Source organism: Centruroides vittatus, unplaced genomic scaffold, assembly GCF_030686945.1.
Source record: "Centruroides vittatus isolate TY-2023 unplaced genomic scaffold, ASM3068694v2 contig_393, whole genome shotgun sequence".
Lineage (NCBI taxonomy): Eukaryota > Metazoa > Arthropoda > Arachnida > Scorpiones > Buthidae > Centruroides > Centruroides vittatus.
The window spans coordinates 1345947-1373937 of NW_027122209.1; the positions used below are offsets into that span (position 1 = coordinate 1345947).

The 27991-nt window shown below is 29.8% G+C and overlaps 1 protein-coding gene across 1 annotated transcript; it reads right to left on the reverse strand.

Annotated features, from left to right (window-relative positions):
- Nucleotides 1–824: 824 nt before the first annotated feature.
- On the reverse strand, nucleotides 825–27958 carry LOC136976080 (prolyl hydroxylase EGLN3-like). The gene is made up of 4 exons (XM_067271286.1): nucleotides 27031–27958; nucleotides 22084–22203; nucleotides 13315–13451; nucleotides 825–921 (listed from the first exon to the last, which is right to left on the reverse strand). Exons 1-4 carry the CDS (start codon nucleotides 27853–27855, stop codon nucleotides 837–839), a joined length of 1167 nt encoding a protein of 388 aa, XP_067127387.1. The 5' UTR covers nucleotides 27856–27958; the 3' UTR covers nucleotides 825–836.
- Between the last annotated feature and the right edge of the window lie 33 nt (nucleotides 27959–27991).

A 27991-nucleotide genomic window follows, 5' to 3' on the forward strand; every position in this document is an offset into this window, starting at 1 on the left:
ACACATGATAAACAGTAAGATATACATTTTTTTTTCCTTTTAAGCAAATAATATGAAATTTTATACATATTAACAAACAAGATATTAATTTTTCAAACTATAATTTGTATAAAAATTTTTTAAATATTGCTATGTGTATTTGGCTTTTTATTTCAAGCTTGAAATATAAATTTGTAAAACAGATATGCTAAATTACAATTTAAAAAGTCATAATATTATACATTATTATTATTAAAATAAATACCTTTTAAACTGATATTTTCATAATTTAATATAAGTATCATGTTTATAGGAAAGCAATTTATTGCATAATAAATATTTATTGATATTTTAATCATACTTTTTACATATAATTAAAATAATACATATAAATCTATTTAACTTTAAATAAATTTAATTAAAATATTTATTTTAATCTCAAAAATATATTAAAAATTTATTAAATATTATTGTATTGAAATTAATTTCATCTAATAATAAAATGCGTAGTACTTTAACACAAGTTTAATTCCTTCGTGTAAATACACAATAGATTAACAATGGGATTCTTTTCAACAGACTTTTTATAGTAACAGTTAAAACCAGACGTTCCAAATGAACAAATACAAATTTTTTTTTTTTTATTAACAAGAGTAATTACTAAGTTGTAATCCATTGATTCACACTAAATTTACATGCATTTTTAATTTAGAGATATTATAAAATATTTTCTAAATTATTAACTTAAAAATTTATTATATATAACAATTTTTCCTACAGCTTCAAATAATAAAATGTTTATGATGTGATGAGAAAAATAATTTAAAATAATTAAAAGTTACTACCTTATTATTTCTTCATATTCTCAACTTGCAACTTCTTAGTCTTTCTAAGGCACACTCACGTTCAACTTCATCAAAATACCAAACAGTGATTGCAAATCTAGATTTTAAATAAATGCTTTTAAGTTTTAGTTTCATAATTACAATATTTTCAAGTTAAATTCAATTGTGTACACTGAAAAATTAAGGCATCAAAACAAAGCAGTAGTATGTTTAAAAGATTTTTAACTATACTTTATTTGGAGTGAAAGACCTTGTAACAAACAACAGGTAATTTTATTTCATAGTTTTCTAGATTTTAAATAAATGCTTTTAAATTTTAGTTTCATAATTACAATATTTTCAAGTTAAATTCAATTGTGTACACTGAAAAATTAAGGCTTTAAGGCCAAACTCTGTTTTTAAAAATTAAATTAGTCAAATAAATGTTTAAATATTTTAATTTTTCTTATAAAATGATTTCTAATATATATTTAATTATTAATATCAATACATAGAAAATATATTGACAATACTATTTTTATTATTCCCTTTGTATATTTCTTATATTTATTCTTACAAAAGTATCTATCATCTTTATTCTTAGATATTATGTATATATGAACTGTACATATATGTATATTTTTATCTATATATACATTTATAGATAAAAATATACATATACAATACAACAAAAAATGTATTGTATATGTATATCAATAAAATATTATTAATGAATACATGTAATTCTTGTAAATTCTTGAACTTATTACATTGAATTCTTAAACTGAGTATATTGTAACTTTACATCATTTTATACATACTCTACATAAATATTTCTATATTAAAAACTTATTTTCTAATTTCAATAGCATTAATATTTTTGGTTTAATTTTTCACTTTACTGTTGTTTAATTCTGAAAAATTTGTTCCAGTATTTATATACATGCAATTAATATATTCTGTCTATTAAAATAATGAGAAAATGTTTTGCCACGTCTAAAAAATATGTTAAATATTTTTAGACGTGGCAAAACATTTTCTCATTATTTTAATAAAAAAAAGAAACTTGTTTTCTTCAATTAAAAAAAAATCATTAAATATTGCTCTGAATATATTTTACAGGGATCAGTCTATTTCTATTTACTTAGTTAAGGGAATGGATTGTTTACAAATCTCTAAGGTCACTGTGCATTACCAAAGGAAATCTTAAAGTTTTAAAAACTTGTAGAGTCCAAATTGAATGCTGTGCATCACCTGGCCAAGATATGTAAAACAATCTATTTTTCACATGCAAAATGTTTAAATTTTTAAAATTTTATTGTAATTAGAATGGCCTTTCAGTTGAAATTTCAAATATATATGTAACTAAAATAAGAAATGGATTCTTCAAACAGAAATTGCATGAAAAAATTGTAGTTGAAAAATATAATTCACAACTAAAATGTATATGTTTGTGATTCTAACTGTACTACACAGTCTCAGAAGTTGCTCTACAATAAATTAAAATGAAATTAAACTTAATTAATTTGAAAAATTAAACTGAAGCAGATATACTTAGTTCCTTGTTTGTAACAATGGAAATTTCAAAAGAGAAAATGAAAAGAGCAAATGTACAGTATAAATCTTTAACTGTCAAGGTTTTATTGAATTAAATTCATATCATGAAAATTATACCACTAGAGGCAAATAATAGCATACTCGTTTTTATCATATAATTAATGCAGTCGCTAACTAATTCTGGCCAGTTGGGAACCCAACATAATTTTCATATTTAATGAACTAAAGTAAATATGATTGAACAGCTAAATATGTTAACTGTTTGAACTACAGAGTAACAATTCATATAATATAAATTTCTTTTTTTAATTTTATTTTATTAGAATTGTAAAATTATTAAAATGCACAAAAGTAATCAATAAAGGATAATTTTAAAGTAAAAATTATATGGAATATGATAGGAAACTTTATATAACATAACACTGAAATTTAATTCTGCAACTTGAAATTTATATAAGTATAATTAATAATGTATAAAACTATTATGCAAAGAGAATTCTCCAAACTGAAAATGAAAGTGCTAGTGCTAGAACCAATTGAATATGCATGGCATCATGGCACTTGAAGTCAAAAAGCATGGTCTTCAACAGAACAGAAGCTGAAAGCTGTTCATATATGAAACTATAATATTAGTCATGATGTTATTTAAAGGCTTTGAAAATGATGACAAAGTTTGTTGGTACACCATATAATCGCAGGATCCATCAGATGGACTCGCAGTGAACACTGTCAAAAGCCTTCTAGAAATCAATAAAATTGATAACCAATGGGTGTTGATATTCAATACATTGTTTGATGATATTTTGAAAGAAAAAGTTCTGCTTGCTGCATGATCTTCCACAGCAAAACAGATTGCACTCAGTCAGCACTTGCAGGAGCAGCAGCTTGCTCCGCCTGCAAGTGCTGACTGAGGGCAATCTGCAGGCATCAAAGGAGGACCACACAAAATGCCTTTCCAGGCACAGAAAGGAAAGTGATACCTCGCCAGTTGGGACACTCGGAGATATTTCTTCTCTTAGGAATTCTGACTAGAGCACCCCTTCTCCAATCTTCTGGGACCTCCCCACATTGCCAGCACCTGTTAAAAATAATGTTAGCTTTTCCAACATGGGCTGCCTTCCATGCTTCAAAATCTCAGCCATAATTTCGTCCAAACCAGCTGCCCTACTATCCTTTAGGCTCTTAATCACAAGCTCCACTTCCTCAATGATATCACCAGTGTCCACCTGAAACTCATCCTGTGTATCCTCAATATCAAAATCATATATAATAGTCGGTTCCACCTGATTAAATGTTTCCTGAAAATGTTCTATTCACCTCTTGTTCTGCTCATCTTGAGCAATCATAAGCTTCCTGTTTTTGTCTTTTATTAGAATGCTGGAGTTACTCCTCATCCCAGTCAGTTCATTGACTATGCGGTACCGGGTCTTGGAGTCATTTCAGTCAGAAGCCTCCTGTGTGTCAGCACTCTTTCATTCTAACCATTCCTTCTTGTGTTTCCGACAGCTTTTCTTTACATGTCTATCCAACTCGGTGTATCTTTGGCTTAGTTCCACCATCTCAGCCATCATTTTAGCCTGGTCCCTTTTAAGTTTTGCATCTTTCCTTTCATCAATCAACTTCCATAAACGATCTTGGATCCACTAATCCTTTTGTCTTCCAACAATGTTTTGGGTGTACTTCATGGTAATATCTCTGAGGTTCCCCCAGAGATCTTCTATATCTGTCATCTCTCCAAAAAAGGGCAAAGCAATTGTGCAACTCCAGAGTAAATGCTTTGGTGATGATTGGATCATTTAATTTTTCTCTCGTAAATGATCTTTTTAGCATGAACTGTCTTTGATTATGAAGTTTGAATTTAATATCTGCCCTAACTAGGTAAGGGTAAGATCCAATATCTGCACTTCTGTAAACCCTCACATCACACAATGATGACCTCCACTTTTTACTAATACAAATAAAGTCTATCTCATTAAATGTGTGCCCATCTGGTGACCGCCTGGTCTTCTTATGGATAAGCCGATGATGCAAGTAGGTATTCCCAAAGCATAACCCATTGTGTTCACAAAATGATGTTAGCCCTTCTCCATTGTTGCTCATATAAGCAAAGACGCATGAGCATCAATCATAGTATCGAGTCCTAGACAATCACTGCCCAATTGGGCATTGAATCCCCGATCAGGACCCTCATGATTCAGGATACCATCAAAGATGTCTTGGAGCTGCTCATAAAATTCATCTTTTATTGTGTCCTCTGCATCACTGATTGGTGCATAAACCTGCACCACAGTCACTTTGGCGTGTCCATGGAAAAAGGGAGCTGTAATAATCCGATCACTGAAAGGCCCCCATCCAAGTAGGACTTTTGTCACTCGTTTACTCAGAATAAGACTTACTCCATGTTTATACCATTCTTCATGGTCCACGTACAGAATGGTCTTGCCATCACTACTGATTCAACCATTTGTTGTCCATCTAACCTCACTGACTCTAAGGATATCCAACTGGTTTTCATTAAATGTCCGTAATAGCTGAGCAAGTCTTCCACTCTAATATAGAATAAGCACATTCCATGTTCCAATTTTCATAATATTTCTGGCAGAAAAGATTGTTTCCAATATCAAACATTGGTCACCATTGTCAGTTTTCTCTGACGCCATCATATTACTTGGAGCTGAAGTTCCGCTCATTCGATCAAAATTTCTGCTTATTCTTGCTGTTTACATAGCACTTATAATCTTTACAAGGACAGGTTACTAACCTGATGCCCAACCCTCCTTCTTTTGCATCCGGGTTCAAACAGTTATTAGCTAACGAAGCCTAAAATAAAACCTGTTTATTTTAAATGTCCTATTCAATTAAATTTAAATTTATTAATATTTTAATAAATTTAAATTTAATTGATATATTAGTCATTAACACTTATTGTGCTAGAAACGTAATATTACGATTGTCAATATATCCTGTAATTTCTAGTTTCAAAATGTAACAATACATTTTCAGCAATGAAAATATGATTTCTTTGTGTATTTTAGTATGTCTGTTAATAAACAGTAGGCACTATTTATTCAGAAATTTGAAATATCAGCAACTTTGCCCAATCACGATCCTAATTCGATTTGGAGCTTCGTCACCATATTTTGCAAGCGAATATCAAGTCATTTTATTTATTATACAGGGTGAACATAAAGTCTCTATATATTTCTGTTAAATAATTGATAAATCTTTTTTTTTTGTTTTTTGCAGGTGATCGGACAGAATGCTCATCATAGAAGAATGAACGGCCATTGTTGTTGCCCATTTGCATGGGATTTCCTATGAACAGGTGCGGGAGGATTTCACTCGTAAATTTAGAAAGGCAGCACCTACAAGGTTGGCAATAAAAAATTTGGTTAACAAATTTAAACGTACGGGTAGTGTTCATGATGAAGAACGTTCTGAGAGGCCACCCATAACGCCAGAAACAATGGGATGCATAGAGGATGCGATCACACTTAGCCCCTCTGCGTCTACCAGGAGACTGAGTAGGAAGTTGAGTATCCCACAATCCACAATCATGAAAACCTTGCGATACACCTTGAAGAAATGTGTTTAACATGCTGATTACATTGATTTATCTGATAAAATGTTGCGATTATGATTCAGGCCTAACTGAGATCGAAAAAATACAAATAAGCCACATAAATAAAAAACTTAAATCAACACCTTAATGTTCGCTGAGAGATTTATTAATGTAACTAACGTTTTCGATCTAATTGATAGATCATCTTCAGGTTAAACAGAATGTTTCTTAAATGGAACATCAATTTCAAAATTTCTCTCAGCGAACATCTCTCAAAATCTCTCAGCGAACATTAAGGTGTTGATTTAAGTTTTTTATTTATTTAATTCTGCTGGGTACGAGTGTGGTTTATAAGCCACATAACTTCGTTATTATTTTAAACCAATTATACGATACTTTTATGATATTACACAATTTATATACTTTTTAAACATTATCAATACAAAAGTTGAATTCCTAAATTTCTGATAGTGCTAATGCCATCTTATGTACATTTTCCAAACCCATTCAATTACGAAAACAGCTATAGTCAGAAAAAAGTCTATTAATAATATTGATAAGTACATCATTATTTGGAATAAATTCATTGATGTACAGTACTATTTATTTCATACATAAAAATACAAATTTTAAAGCTATATTGCAGTTTTCAATTTTTTTCATTTCATCTTTATCTCTAAAACAAGTCCAAATAACATTATACAATAATACATAAAAATAAAGCCCACACACATCAAAATTGAGTATTGTACAGATAAATGTTTCCAATATCATGAACTGTTTTTACTTTTTACCTAGCTTTAGTCAATCATTTTTTATTTTCAGTAGAAAATACTGTAAAATTGCTTAAATCAGTCAGCACACAGGTAAGGAATTGGGTCAACTGGGCCAGCATGGTAAGTGTTTATGAATAATAATAAATAAAAGTTTTCACTCTCTTACAAGGCAATGTCATTTTATGAGTATGATTATAATCAGGAAAATATGTCATGTCTAATATCATGAAGTTTTAAACTTTTAATAAGTCAGTAATTCTTAAACAAAAATATATTTTTTGTAATTGAGATTTTAAAATTTAGATGAAGGAATTAAAATTTATAATAAAATTTAAGGAATTACAAGAATTACCATTTTTTATGATTAAACATACAAGACTGCTGTATTCATAGTCTCAGTAACAATGGTTTCAGTTATCTGCAATTCACAAGTGCCATGTAGGTACCACATGTAAACTTCTCAAAACTCATTTTGATCACTTTAAGCTTTTGCATGCAGTGCATACTTTTATTTAGTTTTGCTAAATTTGTTGAATCAAATGGTGGGTATTTTGTTTGACTGAATTTAAAATATTTTTAACTTATTTGAGTAAGTTTTTAAATAACTTCTAAAATGGGTTATAAGCCTAAGAGAACATATGAAGTATTAACTATTAGTGAGAGAGTGAAAATTCTCAATACAGTCAATAGAAAAATAAAATTGTGGAGATTGCTGAGCTGTATAGAAAATGCAAATCTTTGATACATGAAGTAATAAAAAAACAAAAATAAAATTTTTGCCAGTTTTTCTGTTGTACTACAGTCTGCAAAAGTTTCTGGTACATTGCATAATAAGGTGTTACTCAAGATGAAAAAAGCATTAAATCTGTGGGTAGAAGATATGATTAGAAAAAAAGTGTCTATTGATGGCAACATATTACAGGAAAATACACTGAACTTATACAAAGACATTCACAAGATGTAATGGAAAAGGAAACTAAACTATTTACAGTAAGCAAGAGATGATTTACATAGATTCAAAAATAAGTTTAATCTAAAAAAATATAAAAATTACTAGAGAAGCTGCATCTTCTAATGAGGGTGCTGCTACCATGTTTCCAGCAGTGTTAAAAAAACAAGCAATTATTTATTGTGATATCATTGCAATGACAGGCTGCAATTTTTAATCATATTTTAAATTTAATTTACAGGTAAATTATATGCACTCTACCTCAAATTAGTAGTGTCTTGTACATCACACTTTTCTGCTAGCAATAGAGTCATGCCAGTCATCTATGTAACTCCTTTCAGGAGAAAATTTTTGAATTGAAATAATGTGATTTCCAGTGCAAACAAGAAGTTTGTATATAGTTAATTGAGGCCTCCTGCCCCTAAGCTTTCCATATCTGGTCTCAACTTTCATCTAACTCCATTCTCAAGATTAAGGAAGGAAGGACACACAGACAACATGAATTTATAGGTCCTACAATTTTTAAAAATTGCAGCCCAATCAATGAAGAGAAAGGCTATATTGTAAATAAGATTTTAATTGTGACAAAACAGACATTCTTTGGAAAAAATGCCCAAGAAGACTTACCATATTTACCCAATTGCAAGCAGACCTTTTTTAATTTTTTCATGGTTCAAAAGAAATGACCCTCAGCTTAGAATTGGTATCATTAATATGATCAGTAAAGTAAGTGATGTTCTTTACCAATATAGATGAAAATTTGGAAAAAATATTGCCAGAAGCCACCACAGATAAGTTTCTGCAAATTCTGTATGCATACATGGAAAAGTATTTCTGAAGTTGTTGTTGCTGGTGCATTTAAGAAGTGTTCAATCTTGAATGCACTTGGCACAGATGGTGATGCTCTGTATAAAGATAGCAACAAAGAATCAAATGACAATGAATCTGGGTCATTTGATGACAGCAACTGAACAATTAAATAATGTAAAATGTATTCCTTACACTTGATTATTAAATTTTCATTTTTTTATTTATTTTCACTTTTGATTTTCTAGGGTTGGCTTACAATCAGTGTCGGCTTATAATTGAATAAATACGGTATATACACAAAAATATGAAACAGGCACCATGCTTCAAAATATGCAAGGAGAGATTAATGCAGGTACTATGTGGCAACATGGCTGGACATACAATAAAACCTGGTGTTATTTACTGAGCAAAGAATCCTCAAACTCTTAAAAACAAACAAAAAATATCAGTCTATCTTCTGGCAGCACATTTCAAAGGCATGGGTCATGGATGTATTATTTACTGAATGTTTTCATGAATACTTCATTCCTAAAGTGAAGAAATATTTGGAGAAAGAAGGGTTACCATTTAAGGTTTTACTAATAATAGATAGTGTGTCTGGTCACCCTGTCAGTCAGCACTGAAGATGAAAAGTGTTTAAGTACTATTTTTATCACCAAACATGACCTATTGCTTCAGCCACTCAATCAGGGTATCATTAAATGCATGAAAGCCTCATATATTCAACAGGTTATTTGATATTGTTTGAGCAGTGATTGAGGCTGTCCTTGATGTAATGTTGGAAATTATTTACTGTTGCTGATTCAATTGTCTTCATCAAAGGAGCAATGAATGAATTAAAACCAGAAATAGTAACTATATGCTGGAAAAATCTAGAAGTGACACTGTCCACGATTTCCAAGACTTTTGTGGAATTGACAAAGTAGTAAGAGAGATTATTCAAATGGCAAAACAAATTGGTGGCAAAGGATTTTTCAATACGCTAGAGAAAGAAGTGACAGATCATATTGATGGACACCGTGAAGTGTTGACAAACAAGGAGTTAGAAGACCTGATCAAACTGTCTACAGAGTAAGGTCTTCTTCATCTGTAGACAGTTTGCTGATGAACAAAACACTGAACCTGAACCAGCAGCATGGACACTTGAAAAATTTGAATTGTTTTGAAAGGCTCAGAAACTGAAGGGAAAGATAATAGAATGCAATCCTATGATGGAATGCAGCATTAAAGTTACCCACTTAATAATAGGAGCTTTAGAATCTCTTCATAATATGTTAAATGAAATGAAAAGGCAGAAGCTAGAACTTTCCATCACGATGTTTTTTCATAAGGCTGAAAAAGTGTCTATTATTGGCAATCTCCAGCTGTCCACATTATCTGCTCACATCAACAACTTTGTGTATATTACTTTCTTCAACTTCAGACATTATATCAGAAGTTGAATAGTCTAACACAATGATAGCTATAGCTAATTCATCACCTCAGTTGATTTATTTACTGTACTAATTAAATCCCAATAGTGAGCAAAATATGCAAATTTTTAAAATATATTTTTAATAATCATTTTATTACAGGTTAAGTGTAGATATTTAAAACAATGAAAAATACATAATATGTAACAGTACCTACATTTTTATTTTCCCTTGATCTATCACATTATATGCATGCATGAATATGGATTTTGTAGATAGTTTGCTACTATCCATGGTAGGCTTTGGAATGTATCATCTACAGATATGGTGGTCTCACCATATTAATAATAATTCATTGTTCTATGTTAATATATTTAATCACAATAAATGAGTATAATGTTTACAAATGTTCAATCTGCAATTTTGATCTAATGATAAGATTCATATCTTTTTTAAAAGCATTTAGTCATAATAAATGGTGACACCTTGAGCTTCATTAACAATCTTATGTTTCTTAAGTCTTAATGTTAAAGATAAAGTCATTCATATCAAAGGGATTAATCTGAAAATTTCTATATATAAAACATATGTTAAAAATTGAAAATAATTTGTTAGAGAATATGTTCAGTTAACAGCTAGAAAGACTAAATTAAAGTAAGTATTCACTAATAATTTTTTAAATTTTGCTTGCTTCTGAATGCTGTATTATATTAATCTTTATAAGTTATTATGTTACAATAGTTATTTATAAATGAATAATAGATATATACTTGTCATCTGAATGTAACTAAATAACTAGTACTAGACAGTTTGATCAGGTCTTCTAACTCCTTGTTTGTAACTAAATAACTAGTAATTAGTGGTAAATTTTAAGTATCAATTTTTTTTATTGTGTACTATAATAAAATAATTAAACTTATAAATAAATTTCACTTATCTGTTAAGACCTCATATAGAGCATCACTTTGCATAGCACATCCCATCTAACAGAGTGTATTCCATCATGATTGCTTGACAGATGAAATATCACACATTTCAAAGAATCAAGATTCATATTTATTTCAATTTTATCAAAATGAAAAATAATAGAGAAATACCAAGATATTCAAAAATTTAACAAAGATAATCAAAATTAATAAAACACATAGAATATAAAAAAGATGTATGTAAGATTCAAAACAGCATGTTATTCAAAAATTCAGCATTAAATATTTGACAAAATAATTTTTCTAAAAAGTACAAAGAATTAATTTGGTTGTTATTACCACATTATATCTATTAATTAACATTCTTTAAATTAAATATAAAAATATAATTGCCTTTGGTACAGTACTTTCCTTTAGTTGGAAGGTGATCAAACAGCTTCCATTATTTAATAATGATTATAAGTAATCATGAATCTTCTTGAACCAAATTCAGCAATACAGCGAAACCTCGCTTAACGAGCATAATTTGTTCTAGAACCTAACTCATAATGCGAAACAATCGTTAAGCGAAACAATTTTTCCCATAGAAATTAATGTAAAATATGATAATGTGTTCCATGCTGGAAAAAATACTCAAATACCATATTTACTTGCGTATAAGACAAGGTTTTTATTCATTTTTCACTGCTTCAAAAACGCAGGTTGTCCTATATGCGTGAGCAAAGGATCTTTTGTGCTTTTGCAATAATTTTTGTGAACCCTGTATAGTTCATGCTGCCATTATAGCAGAGTGCTATCAAGGTCAAGGTGAATGTCACTTTTAAAGAAATGATCCAAAAATAGTTGGTCACTTAGCAATGATTATAAATGTAGTTATTTCATCTTTGTTAAATTGGTATTTTTAATGAATATTTGTACATTCTGAATCATTAAAAATAAACTTTTTCCGGTCATGTGCATTATAATCTTTTGGTTTTGCTACATGAATATCAGCTGCGTGGAAAAGCAATCTTCAAAACCTGATAGCAGTCATTCAGGAAATACTGCATTTTAAATTCACTCAATGGATCTGAGGACGATGCTTTGTGGAGTAAGAGTGTAAAAGAAAAGAATTGTAACGAAGCTTTGGAAGGCAAGTCCAAGTAGACAAAAGGCGATAGCCTCAAGAAAACATGGTTGTTTGTCTTAATATATGGATTTGATGATAATTTATTTGTGATTAAACGAAATAAAATTAGAATTGTATTAATAAATCTATTTTTCTTTATTTTGATAAAGAAAATTACCCTACATGCAAGATCGTCTTATACGCGAGTAAATACAGTATTTTATGTATAACGTTTATTCAAAGAAAATTATACAATATACATTGTTAAGGAGTGTGAATCATCATCACCTTTTCTTCTAGCACAGAATGAATCAACCTGGAATGTGAATTCAATTTGCAGAAAACAAAAAAATTACAGATAATAGCATGATGGAGCATGCGCATAATCTGGGACTTCCCCCTCTCCTCATCACTCATTACGCAAAACTTCGCTCATTAAGCGAGTCGTTTAAAAAAAAAATGATTTACTTGTTATGCAAAACACTCATTACGCAAGGTGCTCGTTAAGCGAGCACCTCGCATAATGAGCAACTGTATATCAATTTAGTTGTTTCGTTGATGTTCCATGTTAAAAAATATGACCTTTTTTACTTTTACATATGTTGAATGAATATATTTTCAAACTATTCGTCCATATAACAACACAATACCTTAATTTGTTTTATTATGCCCACATTTTAGATTTTTTCACTCTAAATTTAAATTCATTATAATATTTTTTGTTAAAATATTCAAAATATAGTACATCAAATTTGTACAAAATACAAAAATCAACAACTTCAGAAGTTCAAAAATTCCAAAAATTGATAATCTATTCTCCACAAACTGTCTTTCATACAAATGCATGCATTGAAAATTTATTTGGATATTACCACATATTAAATACTGCGTGGTAAGTTTGATTTCTTAAGAAACCAAATATTCTGATTATATAAACAAAAATATCTATTTATATATTATTAAATCAAATTAATTTTAATTCCATGTTTTATTTGTATAAAATGTAATTAATTCATTCGACCACCCATTCAAAGTTTGCCTACATTGTTTCTCTAAGCAAAGCAGCAGTGTTCGAACATGACAAGATCTTGGAAAGCAACATGATGCTAACAGATTACTAAATTTTTTTAAATAAATAAAAATGTAAAAAAAAAAAATTGGTACCCAACATTTACTACTGGCTGAATGAGTTTAAAAAATGAATGTATGATGTTTCTACTTACCTAAGTTTAGTTTTCATGTAAATTAGAGCATTAAACAAACTACCATTTTTATTCATTTCATAAATATTGTGTTTTGGTATTCTACATTCTTCTATGTAAAAAATACTAACTGTTTATAAGAATGTTTCATCTATTATGAAATTGATTTTGTCATTCAGAAAAAGATACATACAGGAAAACAAACTTACCTAACAGCAAAAGCAGGCTGCACTTCATGTGGATTTCTTCTATCAGACCAAAAAAATATAATTCTATCAAAAAGTGGTGCAATATTTGCAACACTGTCAAGTCCATCTGGGAACATTCTTAATAATCCACCATGAGACTAGGAAATTAATGAATACATTATTAATAGTGTAAAGCAGAAAATTTTATTAAAATAGTTTATTAAATTACTAAATCTAATAATAACAAAGTTCAAAGAAACAGCTTCAATGTACAAAGTCTATGGCAATGGCACAAATGATTGACACTGTAAGATAAAAGAATTTGTACAATTTTTTTGTTTAAAGCTAAGACTGTATTTTGTTTTTCCTGTAATACATAAAGTTATGCCATATTTAGAAGATACTTACAAATTAGAAAATCATAATTATTTTTTCCAAACAACTATATTTTTTCCAGTGATTGACAGACATTTCCCCAGTAACTCTGTCTGATAGTAGTCTGTCTGTCTGATATTGTGACACAGTTCACAGTTTCAGACAGACAGACACAGTTCACAATATCAGACAGACAGACATATTAAACAAGATTTCTGATCAAAAAGATATTTTAACAAATTATGCACTTGAGATGTATTATGGCTTAAACCTAGATTTAAAACATCTCTGTAGAACATGGCAAGAAAGTTATATTTTTAAAAATTATAATAAGAATATTGAACTGTTGGCTAGAAATTATTACAAACAAGTAAACAATAGCAAGTAAACAATTCTAATTCCTAGAGATAGAAAATTAATTAATACTAACTAGAGAAACTATAGGCCTACTTGGGCCTGCTTAGTTAATATTATATCCAGAAAAGGAAATGTTGAAAATTAATTCTCTATGTCCCTGATTTGGTTCCACTAAAACTTTTATAATGTTTTTGTAATGATATTTCAGTGGTTCAGAAAGTTTCTTCTGAACCACTAAAATATCACAATCAGGCCATACAAACACAAATTCCTTGGCACTTTCCTCACAAATTTTAAGTCAGGTTCATTTTCTATACTAATTATGAGTACAACATAATGGTTTTTTTAGCATTCTTCACAGTTGAAAGTTCTGTTAACACAATGAACCAACCTAAAGACTGGTTTATTCTAATTTTTAGCTTCCATTTCTTCTACAAGATTATGAAAACAGATATCACTGCTGCTATCATAAAGTGTCATTTTTGAATCTGAACTTGAAACATCATTTGGAATTGGAGACCTGGACCCAACTCCAAATGACTGGCATCATTTTTGTTTCAATTAAATTTTTCCCAGAGGATTTACACCAGAGTGGAACAAGGAACATTAAAAGTCCTAATGGCTGTGAGACATCCTATTTTTTACTACAGTGAGCTTCATTCATTGCAGACTTAGAATATTTGAATTTTGGTTTTCTCAAACCTGCCTTAGACTGCATAGGAGACATAACCACGAGTTGGATATAAGAAAATCTGGAATGAAACCAAAAGGAAATATCTTAATAATAAGAAAACCAGTAATTAACAAAATTTAACCAGTGTTTAACATCTGAAGTCTGGTGTAATAATAAATACTGAAACTAGTAATTGGCATTACATGTTTTTGCCTTAAGTAGTTATTCGTAGCTTTAGGCAGTATTTTTTAAAATAATTTTTCACTACTTAAATTACAGAGACAAAGTAAAATATTATTAAAAACACAACATCAATTAGATATAAATGGATTTTCTCTGCTTTTCTCCTTAATATCAAAAATTAAACTACATAAAATCACTTGGTATTACTAAAATATAACACTACTGTATTAGCTGTCCTAAATTAAATTTAGAGCATTTACTAGGAATTTTATTGGTATTTGTCAATCATTGGGTCTGTGTCAGATACTGGTACTGTTACCCTAAGCCACAAAAGCTTGATCAGATATGTAATATATAAAAATATAAAAGTCAATCATGTAAATGTGATCATTTTATGTAAAAAAAAAAAAGGTTAAAAGAAATACGTATATTGCGATTAGTCAGATTTGAAGGAAAGAAATTGTATTCTATTTTATCTAATATTATACACATTTTACACCAAATGAACTTCAACTATAGAGCATTTATGCAAATTCTGAAGCTACTTAATATATACATATTAATAAAAATGCCTTAACATTTTATGTATTTTTATATATAAAATAACAACAGATAAACAAAAAGAAAATATACAATCTATATCAACGTCACAGCAGAATCCGATTTTGCATTTTCTCACATCATGCATTATTTGTAGCAAGTTTCACATTTCTGTTAGAAATACTTGTCCGAAAGCCAACAATGCTTATGCTGAAGAAAAAATACAAACTTATGTCTAAATTTGAATGTAAAAAAATTTCACAAGTTGAATTTGCAAAACAAAAAACAACGTTCCAAGAACAACATTGGTGGGAATCCTGAAGAAAAAAGAGGAAATTAAGAAACTTTTTCTTGGATTTTCATCATGGCTATCTCAAAAACGCCAGAGAAAGTCACCATACAAAGATATCGAAGATGCTCTGGTAAGTTGGCTAAAGCAAATTTGTTCATCGAATCTTCCTGTTTTGAGACCAATACTGAAACAAAAGGCGATGGAAATTGCTGGGGTACTTGGAGTAGAAACCAACTTTAGTGCCAGTGATAGATGGTCAGAGAGGTACAGTACAGTATATTTTCCTAATTGTAGTTTTTGTGGTTTTTACAACTTCGCTTTAGTTGTCATATTGGATAACCAACACATTTCCACTTCCCCTTGGGGTATTGACTTATGCAGACTCAACTGTATATTCATATTTAAAGATAATACTAATTAATAATATGCCTGATTTCAGTTAATCTTTTTTATCCACAAATCTTAAAGTTGATGACTGCTTATGTCAATTCTGTCAAAGATAACCAAGAAAACTTTCATGTTTTTAGCACCATGTTCTAACTTGTGAATAATTTCTACTTTTTCATAACCAAGAGAAATTTTCTTTTCTCCATAGACATTTTTCTCATAGAAGGATTTGTTTTTAACTAGAATATACAGTAATTTTACAATCATTGTGATGATTATGTAAATTGGTAGAGTAGGACCAGAAGGTAGTCTACAAAACCAAAGTTAAGTGATAAATAGGCCTGTAATTCATGCAGGTTGTAAAACTAATTATCCAGTGACCATAAAACTAACTTTTTCAGTTTCCTCTCTCCCAAGAATTCAGTATTGCATTTCTTACTACTTGAACAATTAAGAATGCTTGTGTTTGCATAGCTACTGAAAATTTGCTCAGTATATCAGTGAAGTATCTCATTATAACCATAAGAAAATGTATGGAAATATGCAGAAATTAAAATTGTTATGGCTTTTTGCTTGTTATAACCAGGAAGTCATTATATTATCCATGTTTGTTATAACAGAGTTCAACTGTATTATGTAATAACTGAAAAATAATTTTCTGTAATACAGTATAACCCAATAAATAAAAAACCATTCAAACATCCAGCACAATTCTTTAATATTATAAGAACTTTCAATTCTTATAATATTAAAGAATTGTGCTGGATGTTTGAATGGTTTTCATTTATTGAATTTTAGTCTCCAGTAAGCAAGTATACATTTATTTATTACAGTATAACCTCTAAATAGTGAACACCATCAGGACCAAGAAGTTCGTCTGTTATTTAGAGGCATCTGCTATTCAGAGGTACATGCCAGCAGCCATATTGTATTTTAAACTGGTCATTATAAAGTGAAAAATATGATGGATTATGAAAACATCAAATTTGCATTAGGAATGTGAAAATACCAAAAAGTATATGTAGCATATATAATTAAAATACACTGAGTGGCCAAAAAAATAGAGACACCCTCTAATAACAAGTTGGTCCACCTTTAGCTCTGATCACAGCCAATATTCTTCTTGGCATGGACTCAACAAGTTACTGATATTGTTGCTGAGGAATGTTGGCCCATGCTGACATAATGGCAGCTCTAAGTTGAGTCAGATTGAATGGTAGTGCTTCCAAGCTTTGAAGTGATCTTTAGAGTTCGTCCCACAAATGCTCCATAGGACTGAGGTCAGGAAACTGAACTGGCCAAGGAAGTAGGTTAAACTCTGATTGATGTTCCTCAAACCAATATGAGACATATCGAGCATGGTGGCAAGGTGCATTGTCCTGCTGAAAGTGACCATCTCCATCAGGGAACATTACAGTGATAAATGAGTGTACATGATTGGATATGATGTGGAGGTAAGCTGTGCTATTCAGAGATGTGTCCACAAATATCAAGGGACCCAGTGTAAGCCAGGAAAACATTCCCCATACCATAATTCCACCACCACCAGCCTAAAAAGTTGTCATTTGGCAGGAGGGGTCCATGAATTCGTGCTGTTTGTGCCATATTCTGATCCTGCCATCTGTATGAGGAGCAGGAAATGAGATTCATTGAACCAGGCTACTTTTTTCCAGTCCTCAAGTGACAAATTTTGTCATTCCTGGGCCCACAACAGGCACCTTTTCCTATTTTTCTGTGATACCAAAGGCACTCTTGATGGTTTCCTGCTGCTAAAGCCCATCCTTTGCAAAGTCCATCTTGTTGTGCATTGGAATATGCTTTGTGATGCACCTGCATTGAATTCAGCTGTAATTTGTCATGTTGTTGTCCTTCTGTTGCTATGGACTACGCATGCTAATTGCCTTTCACCTCTTGTTCAACAGCCTTTTTCAACCAGAATTGTCCTTATCTCTTCAAATTTTTTTTTCCTCAACTGCCATTCTAAATCCGAGATACTGTTGGGTGAGAAAATCCTAAAAGAGTCGTCATTTCAGAGATGCTGGCACTAGCTCTTCTTGCACCAACGATCATCCCTCATTCAGAGTCACTTAAATCTTTCGTCTTACCCATTTTGACATTAACTTCTGTGATAACTATGTCATCCGAAGTTGAGCGTTCCTATATAAGCAACTCTGCATTGTTACATCACTGTATGTACAGTACATCACTGTCAGTTTGGTTTACTTTCAAATAAGGGGGGTGTCTAATTTTTTGGCCATTCAGTGTATATATATATATATTATTTATCTTTTCAGCTGTAAAAATCACATTTTAATTGAATTCTAAATAGCAAACAGATTGTATAGGATACTTTAATTAAATGGAAAATAAAAATTACAACAAAATGTAAATGTTAATTTTATTATTAATTCATCAAAAATGACCTGAGTGGAAGTAATGAAAAAGAAAAATGTAACTATTATTATGAACAGAAGGGTGGACGAAAGTCAGTTTAGGTAATGAGAGTTCAAATGTCAAGTTACAAAGGCAATTTGCTGGCTACTTCAAAAGATAAGAAATCTATAAAAGCAAAAAAATCAAAAACAAAAATAAATAATAAATGAAAATTTATTAATCAAGTGTAAGGAATCAATTTTACATCATTTAAGTGTTCAGTTGCTGTCATTAGATAAATCAGATTCATCATCACTTGTTCCTTTGTCTGTCTTTGTATAGAGCATCAATCATCTATGCTGTCAAGCACTTCTACTCCCCAGGTTTATATGGAGATTATAGCCTTAGTACACTTTTTCTCCGACTAGCGATGCTGTCTACCTAGGTGAAACGGCCTGTCTGTAATATGTACCTCTCGAGATTTTGTAAGTGAGTCTTTGGGTTAATGCCCACATTTGGCCAGTAAATAGCGGACAATGACCGGGTAATAGTGATGATTCTGTCAAGCACATTTGAGATTGAACACTTTAAACGAACCAGTGACGACTTCTCTCGAAATACTTTTCCAAGTAAGCATATGAAATTCACAGAAACTATCTGTGGCAACTTCTAGTAATACTTTTCCAAACTTTTGACTATGTTGATACAGCCATCACCTATTTTACTGACTGCATTAATGACATCAATCCTAAACCGAGGGCCTTTTTTGAATCACGAAAAATTTAAAAAACTGTCGGCTTGCAATCAGGTAAATACAGCTATTAAATTAAATATATATTAAATTATAGAAAATGTTCACTATTCATTTTTTAAAAAATCATTTTAAATTATGATTTTATCACATGCACATCTTTTAGACAGATTGGAAGGATTGTTTAAGACACTAATACTTAAAGTAATATTTGGGATATGCAGACAAACACTATAAATATACAGTACTACAGTACTAAGTCCAAAATTATAAATTAATCAAATGATAACATCAGATTCTTATGGCCATAACTTGGCTATGTAAATATAAAATAATTTTGACTAAAGTTAGGCAATTAAGTCACTTTGTATTAATTTTAATAATTAGAATTTAATTAATTAATTTAGAATATTGTGGAAGAAAAGTTTAACATAACAGGCTATGGAATGGCACAGTAGGCAGAATTTGTAGATTAAAGTCCTACTCTAGCTCAATCTTTTCTTCCAGACTATTCCAGATTAATTAATTTAATTCTAATTATTAAATTTAATACAAGATAGCAACTTAATCACTTATCATTAGTCCAAATTACTCTATACATATATATTTGAACAGGAAGTTATGGTCAAGAATCTAGTGTTAAAGACACTATTCTGAATACAATAAAACAATAACATTGTCATTTGACTATTTACAAGGAGTTTTTGTTTACAAGGTAATAAAACAATTAGTGGTTTATTGACATTAGTAGTAGGGGTGGAGGTGATTCTACTCACAACCTCCTCTATAGAGTATTAAAGTTTTACTACCCTAACCTTGAAAGACAACCTATCACTCTTCAATCAAATAAATCCCATGTCAATCAGTGACAAGAGATATTTTATAGCAAAGTGAAATTTGATATTTGTTATATATATTTTGTCTACAAGAACTTGGCCTATTAATAGGACTTATTGCACTGGTGTTTTGGCTATAGCAATCAACGAAACCTTATTCAGAGAAAACAAACAATCTTTATTGATCACCTTATATTATACTTGTAATCAATAAAGATTGTTTTCTCTGAATAAGGTTTTCCTTGATTGTTAAAGCCAAAACACCAGTGAAATAAGTCCTATTAATAGTCCAAGTCCTCATAGACAAAATATATAACAAATAGAAAATAAGGACTTAGAGGCATATGAATTAATATGAAATTTGATATGTTTATTTTATTACTTTACCAGAGCAAATACATTAAAATAAACATAGAAAATTAAGTCCAAAAATATTTTACACTGTTAGAAAGTACATAAAATGCAGAAATAAAAGATATGATCATAGTTTCTGAATGCAATGCCAATAATTTCATAAATTTGAAATAAAAATTGGCATTTGACAACACACAAATGTTCAAAGGCAGTTGACCTCAGGACCCCTTCAGAGTTAAAATTCAATGATATATGCAATTTACTTTTCTGGAAGATCATAAATGAATATTTAGTAATAGTATAATTCCATCCAATGAGTTCATTAATGCAAATGAACAAAAACCAGATTTTAATAATTTTGATTTCAGAAAATTATACCTTTCAATTTTAACTCCAGCTCTTTATCTCTACAGAATTTAACAGAATATCCAGAATATTCTGAATAATATTATTATTAATGTATTTTAAATTATTGATTTTGATAAATTTTAAACTTCACAATTTAAATTTCTTGATATAAATATCTTTCAAAATTGTAAACTTTAAAATTATTATTCTTTATTCACATTTATTATATAATATTAAATTTTAACTTTCTTAATATTAAGTCTAAATTATCCTGTCAAAATGAGTTATATGGTTTTAATGAAATTACTTTATAAAACATGTATTTGTTGTAAAAGACTTTGTTTTGATTTATAAATTTTATGAAATAACTAAATAAAATAAACACATTGGTAAGGAAGTTTCTGAAACAAATCTAACTTAAACATGCCCATTACCAGAAGACGTCAACAAGTCACTAGTATCCTGATAAAAGGTACATAGTTTGAAAGCTTTAGAGCAAGGGTCTCAAACTCAAATACAGCAAAAGGCCAGTCAAATATATGTATATTGAACATGAGTATATTCAATATTATTCGACAAACCAAAACATATTGTAATTAAAAAAAAAGCTCTAACAAAGACACTTTCGTTGACAGTAAACAGTTATATAAACAGTTAGATGAATACTATGATACGCTTCTTGTCTAGTCTTCTTAATGGTTTGTGAGCTCTAAGGTTGGCTTTACTTTACTGCTAGACTTATTACACCATCACAGGACATCAAACTAGACTTAGAAAAACACTATTTTATTCTCAGAATGCATTTCGGACATGGAGTCTCTCATCAGCTTTTTTGATTTAACATGTCGATTGGATGTTTTAAATATTAAAATATTAAACACAAGATAAAACAAAATTTTTTCACAATGAGGTTAATAAACAGAGGTACTGGTCAAACAGTAAAGTAGTGAAAATATACATTGTTAAAACAAAATACTATGCAGATACACAGTAACACGAATAGAATAACGAGATGATTCAAAGTACATTTCCAGTACATTCCAGAAACAGTTAGATGTTTGAATTTTTTTTTGTTTTAATCCCTGTAAGATGTTAGAAACATTGACTTTTAGAGAATAAATCATCAAAGCCACAGGCCAGATATGAAGTCTTACTGGGCCATATCCAGCCTGCAGTCTACGAGTTTGCTTTAGAGTTTCCTAAAATGTTTTTGCTCCAAAAAAGCAATTTTAACTGCATAAAATAAACATCTAAATTCCTAATGACAAATAATAGTCTAATATTTTAATGTTTTTATTTTTATTATAACAATAATACTTACATTAACATCCCAATCTTTATTAAGATAATATATACTAGTAATACAACGTCCATCTTTATTTGGATTATCCACATGTTTTACATAATGTGTTCCATTTCCAGGATAACATGCAATCATAGCCTGTAACAAAACAAAAAATATATTTTTCCATAATATATACTGTATAAAAAATAACACAAAAAAATTCAATTTAAAAAAATCTGTCATGTATAAATCATTTTAATATTCTTAAATGCTATATATATTTTTACCAAAAATAATCAATTAGTCTCAAAATTTAGATATTCACCCATATTAATACAATAATTTTCTTTTGATAATTGAACACAAGCATCAGTCAGAAAATGATTCATTTAAGCAGCATTATAAACAAATAAAAAAAATTTAGCAATGAGTTGTATAACTTTCTGGCTGTTGAGATTCTGTTATAAAAAATTTTATATTATTTATAATGGCAAAAAGCTTAATTTTGAGGGTAGTGATAAATTTTATAAAATTGTAAATGCTAATAATGAGTAAAATATTCTTTAAGTCCAACACCTCTCAAGATATGACACATGATCCCCTCTTTCTCCTCATCCCCTTGACCAAAATTTAATAGCATCAATGCCCCTTATACAGAAGTTATCACGCCAAATTTTTTCTTAACCTTTACCTCATTCTGAGATATTGAACAAAACAAACACAAAAAACACAGAAATTTTTACCCTATTGACATTTTTGGGTTCAGGGGTCTCAAACCAGAGATTTGCAAAAAACACGGAGGGTCAAATCTGACACAATTCCAATACCTTCCCTTGTTATATATATGTAACAGCCAAGACAGTAAAATTTAAACAGATACAATATTAAGGATGCATTTAATTCATTTAGATTTAATTACAATAGACCATCATTTCAGAACCCTGTATTTTACAACTGATATAAATTTTCTATTATGACGGAATAAAATGTCATATTTAATAGTGTTTGCAAACTTACTTATGTTTTTATTACCAATAAAACAGTAAATTTTCAGTACTACCAGTTTACTGGAAATTATCTAGACATTTCACTATAATTCTTTTTGTTGTGATTTAAATTTTTGAAAAATATGAAATAAACATCACGAGTTTTTAAAATAACAAGTATTTGACAGAATTGAAGCAGGACAGTCGCAAGCACAGATTGCTAGATGGTTGCACATTAATCATTCTGTCATTCACAGATTATGAAAATGATTTCCAGAGACTGGGTCAATATTGAGAAAGCCATCTGCTAGTTGTTCAAGGGCAAAGTCCTACTTAAGGTCTTTGCCTAATAGCACAGAGAGAAACACAGACAGACTAACAACTGTCTCAACTGCAATCTGACCTCAGAAGTGCTACAAGGACTAGTTCGTCAATATTTAACATTAGTTGAAGACAAATGAGGATGGTCCCTCTGCTAGAAAACCAGTGGTTTCTGTGCCTATTGCTTTATTTTATAGATGAACATCTAAACTGGTACCAGCTTTGTGACAATTGGATCCAGAAACAATGAACATATGGATGAGTCTAGATTTGTTCTTCAGAATGATTCTATATGCTCTCTGATCTGGAGATGAGGAAGTATTTATTATCATTCCACAAACATCCTCAAAGAGATATTTATAGAAGTGGAGGTGTTATGATTTGTGTGAACATCTCCTTGGGTGACTATGCAGATCTCTGATTTCTCTCAGCAATATGAAAGCACAGAGGATATACAGGGTATAGGGATGAAATCCTAGATTAGTTTGTGGGACTTTGTGAGTACAATAGGGAGGCAGTTCATTCTATAGGAAAATAACATCCATCTCCATAGAGCAAGCATTCTGGATTATCTTGAATTAAATATCATAACTTGTATGACATGGCTGCACATCCTCTCAATCCTAAATAGTATATTTGGAATGCTCTAGGGAGACATGCTTTATCCCTTCAAATTCCTTGAAACCTTCAGATACTCCAACTTGCCTTATGATAAGAATGGCAAACTATTCCAGTTACTTTGATCAATTACTGCAAATAGTATGAAACAACACTGAGGTATGTATTGCTGTAAAAGGTGATCATACACCATATTAATGTAGGATACATTAGGGACTTTTTGCCATGTACACATCATCATTTATTGTTTGCACTTATAGCTAACTAAATTGCAGTAAACTTGGCATTTCAATAATTAATTCCTATATGTTACTTTCTGTCAAATTCCATACATATTAAACATTAATTATGATTTTATAAATAATTTATTGCTTGTTCTCTTCATATTGCAAGGCAGTGTAGTATCTTAAAGAACATATAGAATACAACTGTATTTTAATGGATGTCATTTTATTATATTTTTTAAACTGCAAGTTTAAAAAATATAATAAAATGACATCCAATTAATTAAACTATAAAATTTCTTTTATCACAATATTTTTTGTAAATCTTTTAAATAAAATTTTTTTCTTTTTATAAAAGAATAAAAAATAATTTTATAAAATATTTTTTGTTTACTGTATTCTTCTAATAACTTCTCATGCTGTCCCAAATCTAAAATACTGTATAAATTAAGTCCACATCACTGAAGTGGAGTCCTAACTGTACCCAATTTTGTGAAACTGAATTTGGGAATGCACCATCCATCAACATTGATAACATTATTAAATGAATTTTGTCACTATTGTATTTGAGATATAATTTTGCATCTCAATTTGCTTAATTCAGGAAAATTAAGTACAAGTATACCTCGTATAACATGATAATTACGTTCTGAGAAAGTGCAGTGTTATGTGAATCTGTACTAATATAAACACCAATCAAAAACCTATTATTAAGCAAATATACTCCCACAACTGCCACAAATAAACGGGATAAATTTGAATATAATGATTATAAATTAGAAATGAATTTGGCATTAGAGTGTGGCGTTAGGTGCCATCTCGTATTAAAATTAATAATTATATTTAATTAATTAATTTAGATTAAACTAGAAGAAAAGAATCAGCCCAAAGCAGAATTCAAACCCGCAACTCCCGCTTACCATAATTGATACATACTTATCAATAACTAGTATTGATACATACTAGTTATTGATAAGCATGTTCAAGAACTACCATGAATAAATAACTAGTGATGTTAAACAATCAGTGGCCTGCTGGCAGCTCCCCTCCGGGAGAAATTTATCGAGAGCACAAACATTTGTGACTGCCGTCAAATTCGGTACTAAATGCAATATGCATGCACAACTCAGGTGCGAGTGCTGATTGGCTAGTGTATGTCAGATGATCACTCCTCAACGTATTATTATCACTTTGCCCGACTAGATGATAGCAATATTCACAATGACCAGGCACTATTCATAATGCCTGTATTAATCACTTTGTCCATAACATATATACAGAAATGTCATTACATTAATTTTATCACTTAGTTATGAACTTAAGTATGTATTTGCATCTTCATGTTTCATTATTAAATAACATAGAAGAAAATTTACATTATATTATTGTCAATTAAACATATTTAATTGACTATAATGTAATAAAGTAATTATTTTTAAGCAATACTTTTGAATTTTAAAAAAATATAAACCTAAATAATTTATAAAAAAAACTAAGAAAGAATTAAACACAAGAATAACAAATAGATGACAAAAGTGTGCTTAGTCACAAAACTAAATAAGGATAGCTATATAAGATTCAGTAGTAAATATAAACTTACTAAGTGATATTTTTTGTCAATACTTTTTAAAATTTAAAATTATTCAAACATTTATTTATTATAACTATTGAGTAATATTCATTATTGTAATTTTAAAACACAGCAGCTTTTTTTGGAAGTCAAAAATCTAGTTCTAGAAGTTTTTAAAAAGTAACAAATTACTTTCAAAAACTTTAGAACATATCTAAAAAAAGAATTAGCTTCCAATGACTTAAAGACTACTAGTAACTAATTTTTTATAGCTATTTTTGGATTCTGAGAATGAAAACTAAGTACCTTCAGAAGTATTTATTGAACTAGAAATTCTTGTCTTGTAGAAAAATATTTTTTTTAAAGGATCAAAACAAACTTGTCAAATCAACAAATAATTCTAATCACTTGTTTAAGGCAAGTAAATAGCTAGACTAAAATCAATTAATGCCATTATGTGGTATATATAAAATTTGTTTTGAATTAGTTTCAGTTACATGTTAGTTTGCAAAAAAAGTTTTATGACCATAAGCATACCTAAAAAATAATCTCCTCAAAAAATTACTGCACAAGTAAAATAACTTTAAAAACAATGCTTTAATGGGAAAAAATAAATAATCCTCCTATTAAAAACTGAAATATAAAACTTATACTTGAAATAAGATTAGAAACTATAAACAGTAAGCAATGTGAATGAGAAACTGTTAACAAATTATCACTAGATCAGATTAAATTGCATAATATAAAAGACTTTTTCAAATGTGGATGTTTGTTATTCCATAACATGTATAAAATCTTACTTTTACATATTTTATAGATCAATTTTGTTTATTTATTGAAATATTATTTAAAAAATAATAAACCAATACACAAACTCATTCAAACTGTTGCATTTCAAATTTAATTTGAAATGCAACAGTTGAAACATTTTCAGAGCAACTCCAATTCCATCTATTGCAGTATTATTAAGATAAAACTGTAACTAAAATTTCATAATACATAAAAAAAATAAGAAATTACATCAAAATATGTTTATTGCAATTATAATCTATTATAAGGCAGTATCACATCTCAAAAATATCAAAAATCTAATTTGTTGAATAACAATTGTGTATTATATTAAAAAACAATATTGTGTCATTTGGTGGAGAATATGTAGCATTCACTATTTCTTTAACAATCAAAAAACTCAATTTAGATTTATGTAATAACATTTAATATTTACATCACTTACCACAATAACACAAGTCAAAATAAAACCTACCTTTGTTCGTGTCGTTATCTTGTAATTATTAAGTGGACCGTTATCTCTGATCTTATTGCATCTCATAATTATCGCATCGAGAGTCTGTATTAGCTTTCCAATATTGTGACAATTGGGTTCGGAACCATCGACCCATGCAATGTGATCGCCCCTGATGACGCTGGATGCCGCACAACTATTAACTAATTGTCCATTATGAAAGAGTCCAGCCCTGTAGAGATTTCTGACCTCGTCCAGAATTGCTTTACCAGTCTGTTCACCCATAAATTTATCGATGACACAAATTCCGTAGCTATTCAAATCCTTGACCAAATTATGGCACATACCATCAAACCATTCGGGATTTTGGTTATAAGATTCTATCATTGACTTTTCGTCGACTTGAGCGCATTCGTTCTGTCCGAAATGTTCGTTAAACATCTGATCGCCGTCAGATAAGTATGCATCTTGAGAAGAAGCTTGGCTAACACCAAAATTGCTTTCCTTACTCATGTCGTTGACTAATAGATTATAATCGGGTATAGAACTGGATGCTATCAAATTCGACGAATCAAATTCCGTTTGTGTTACTTGTTCAGTGGGTTGATTCTGCCAAATTTGTTCCGGATAATAGACTGGATTTACTTTATTCCAGCTGCTTTCACCTTGTGTATTTTGTAAATTCGGTTGATTAATCATCTGTCTTATTTGAGTACATTCTTTCCTGTGTTCACGCCAGTGTAAACTCTGATGCTCTTTAGAACAGTACCAAGCGTAATGGCATCTACTGCATCTACTCAAGATACCTGTTCGACCGCACCATGAGCACTTTATCAGTTCAGACATTTCTTCATTGCAAGCAATTGCGAAATAACCGTTTTTAGAAAACGAAAAGTTAAAAAACCTCTTCCGGCGTCTAACAACAAAACTAACGAATTCGACACTTACCGCTTCAAAAAATAGCCAAAATAGCGTATTTTTT

Excerpts from the sequence above, each read along its gene's own strand:
- LOC136976080 (XM_067271286.1), bottom strand. The coding sequence starts at position 27,855 with ATGTCTGAACTGATAAAGTGCTCATGGTGCGGTCGAACAGGTATCTTG. Across the intron at positions 22,204-27,030 it reads AGATAACGACACGAACAAAG|GCTATGATTGCATGTTATCC; the intron begins GTAGGTTTTATT and ends GTTTTGTTACAG. Across the intron at positions 922-13,314 it reads CAGCCTGCTTTTGCTGTTAG|ATTTGCAATCACTGTTTGGT; the intron begins GTAAGTTTGTTT and ends TTTAAAATCTAG.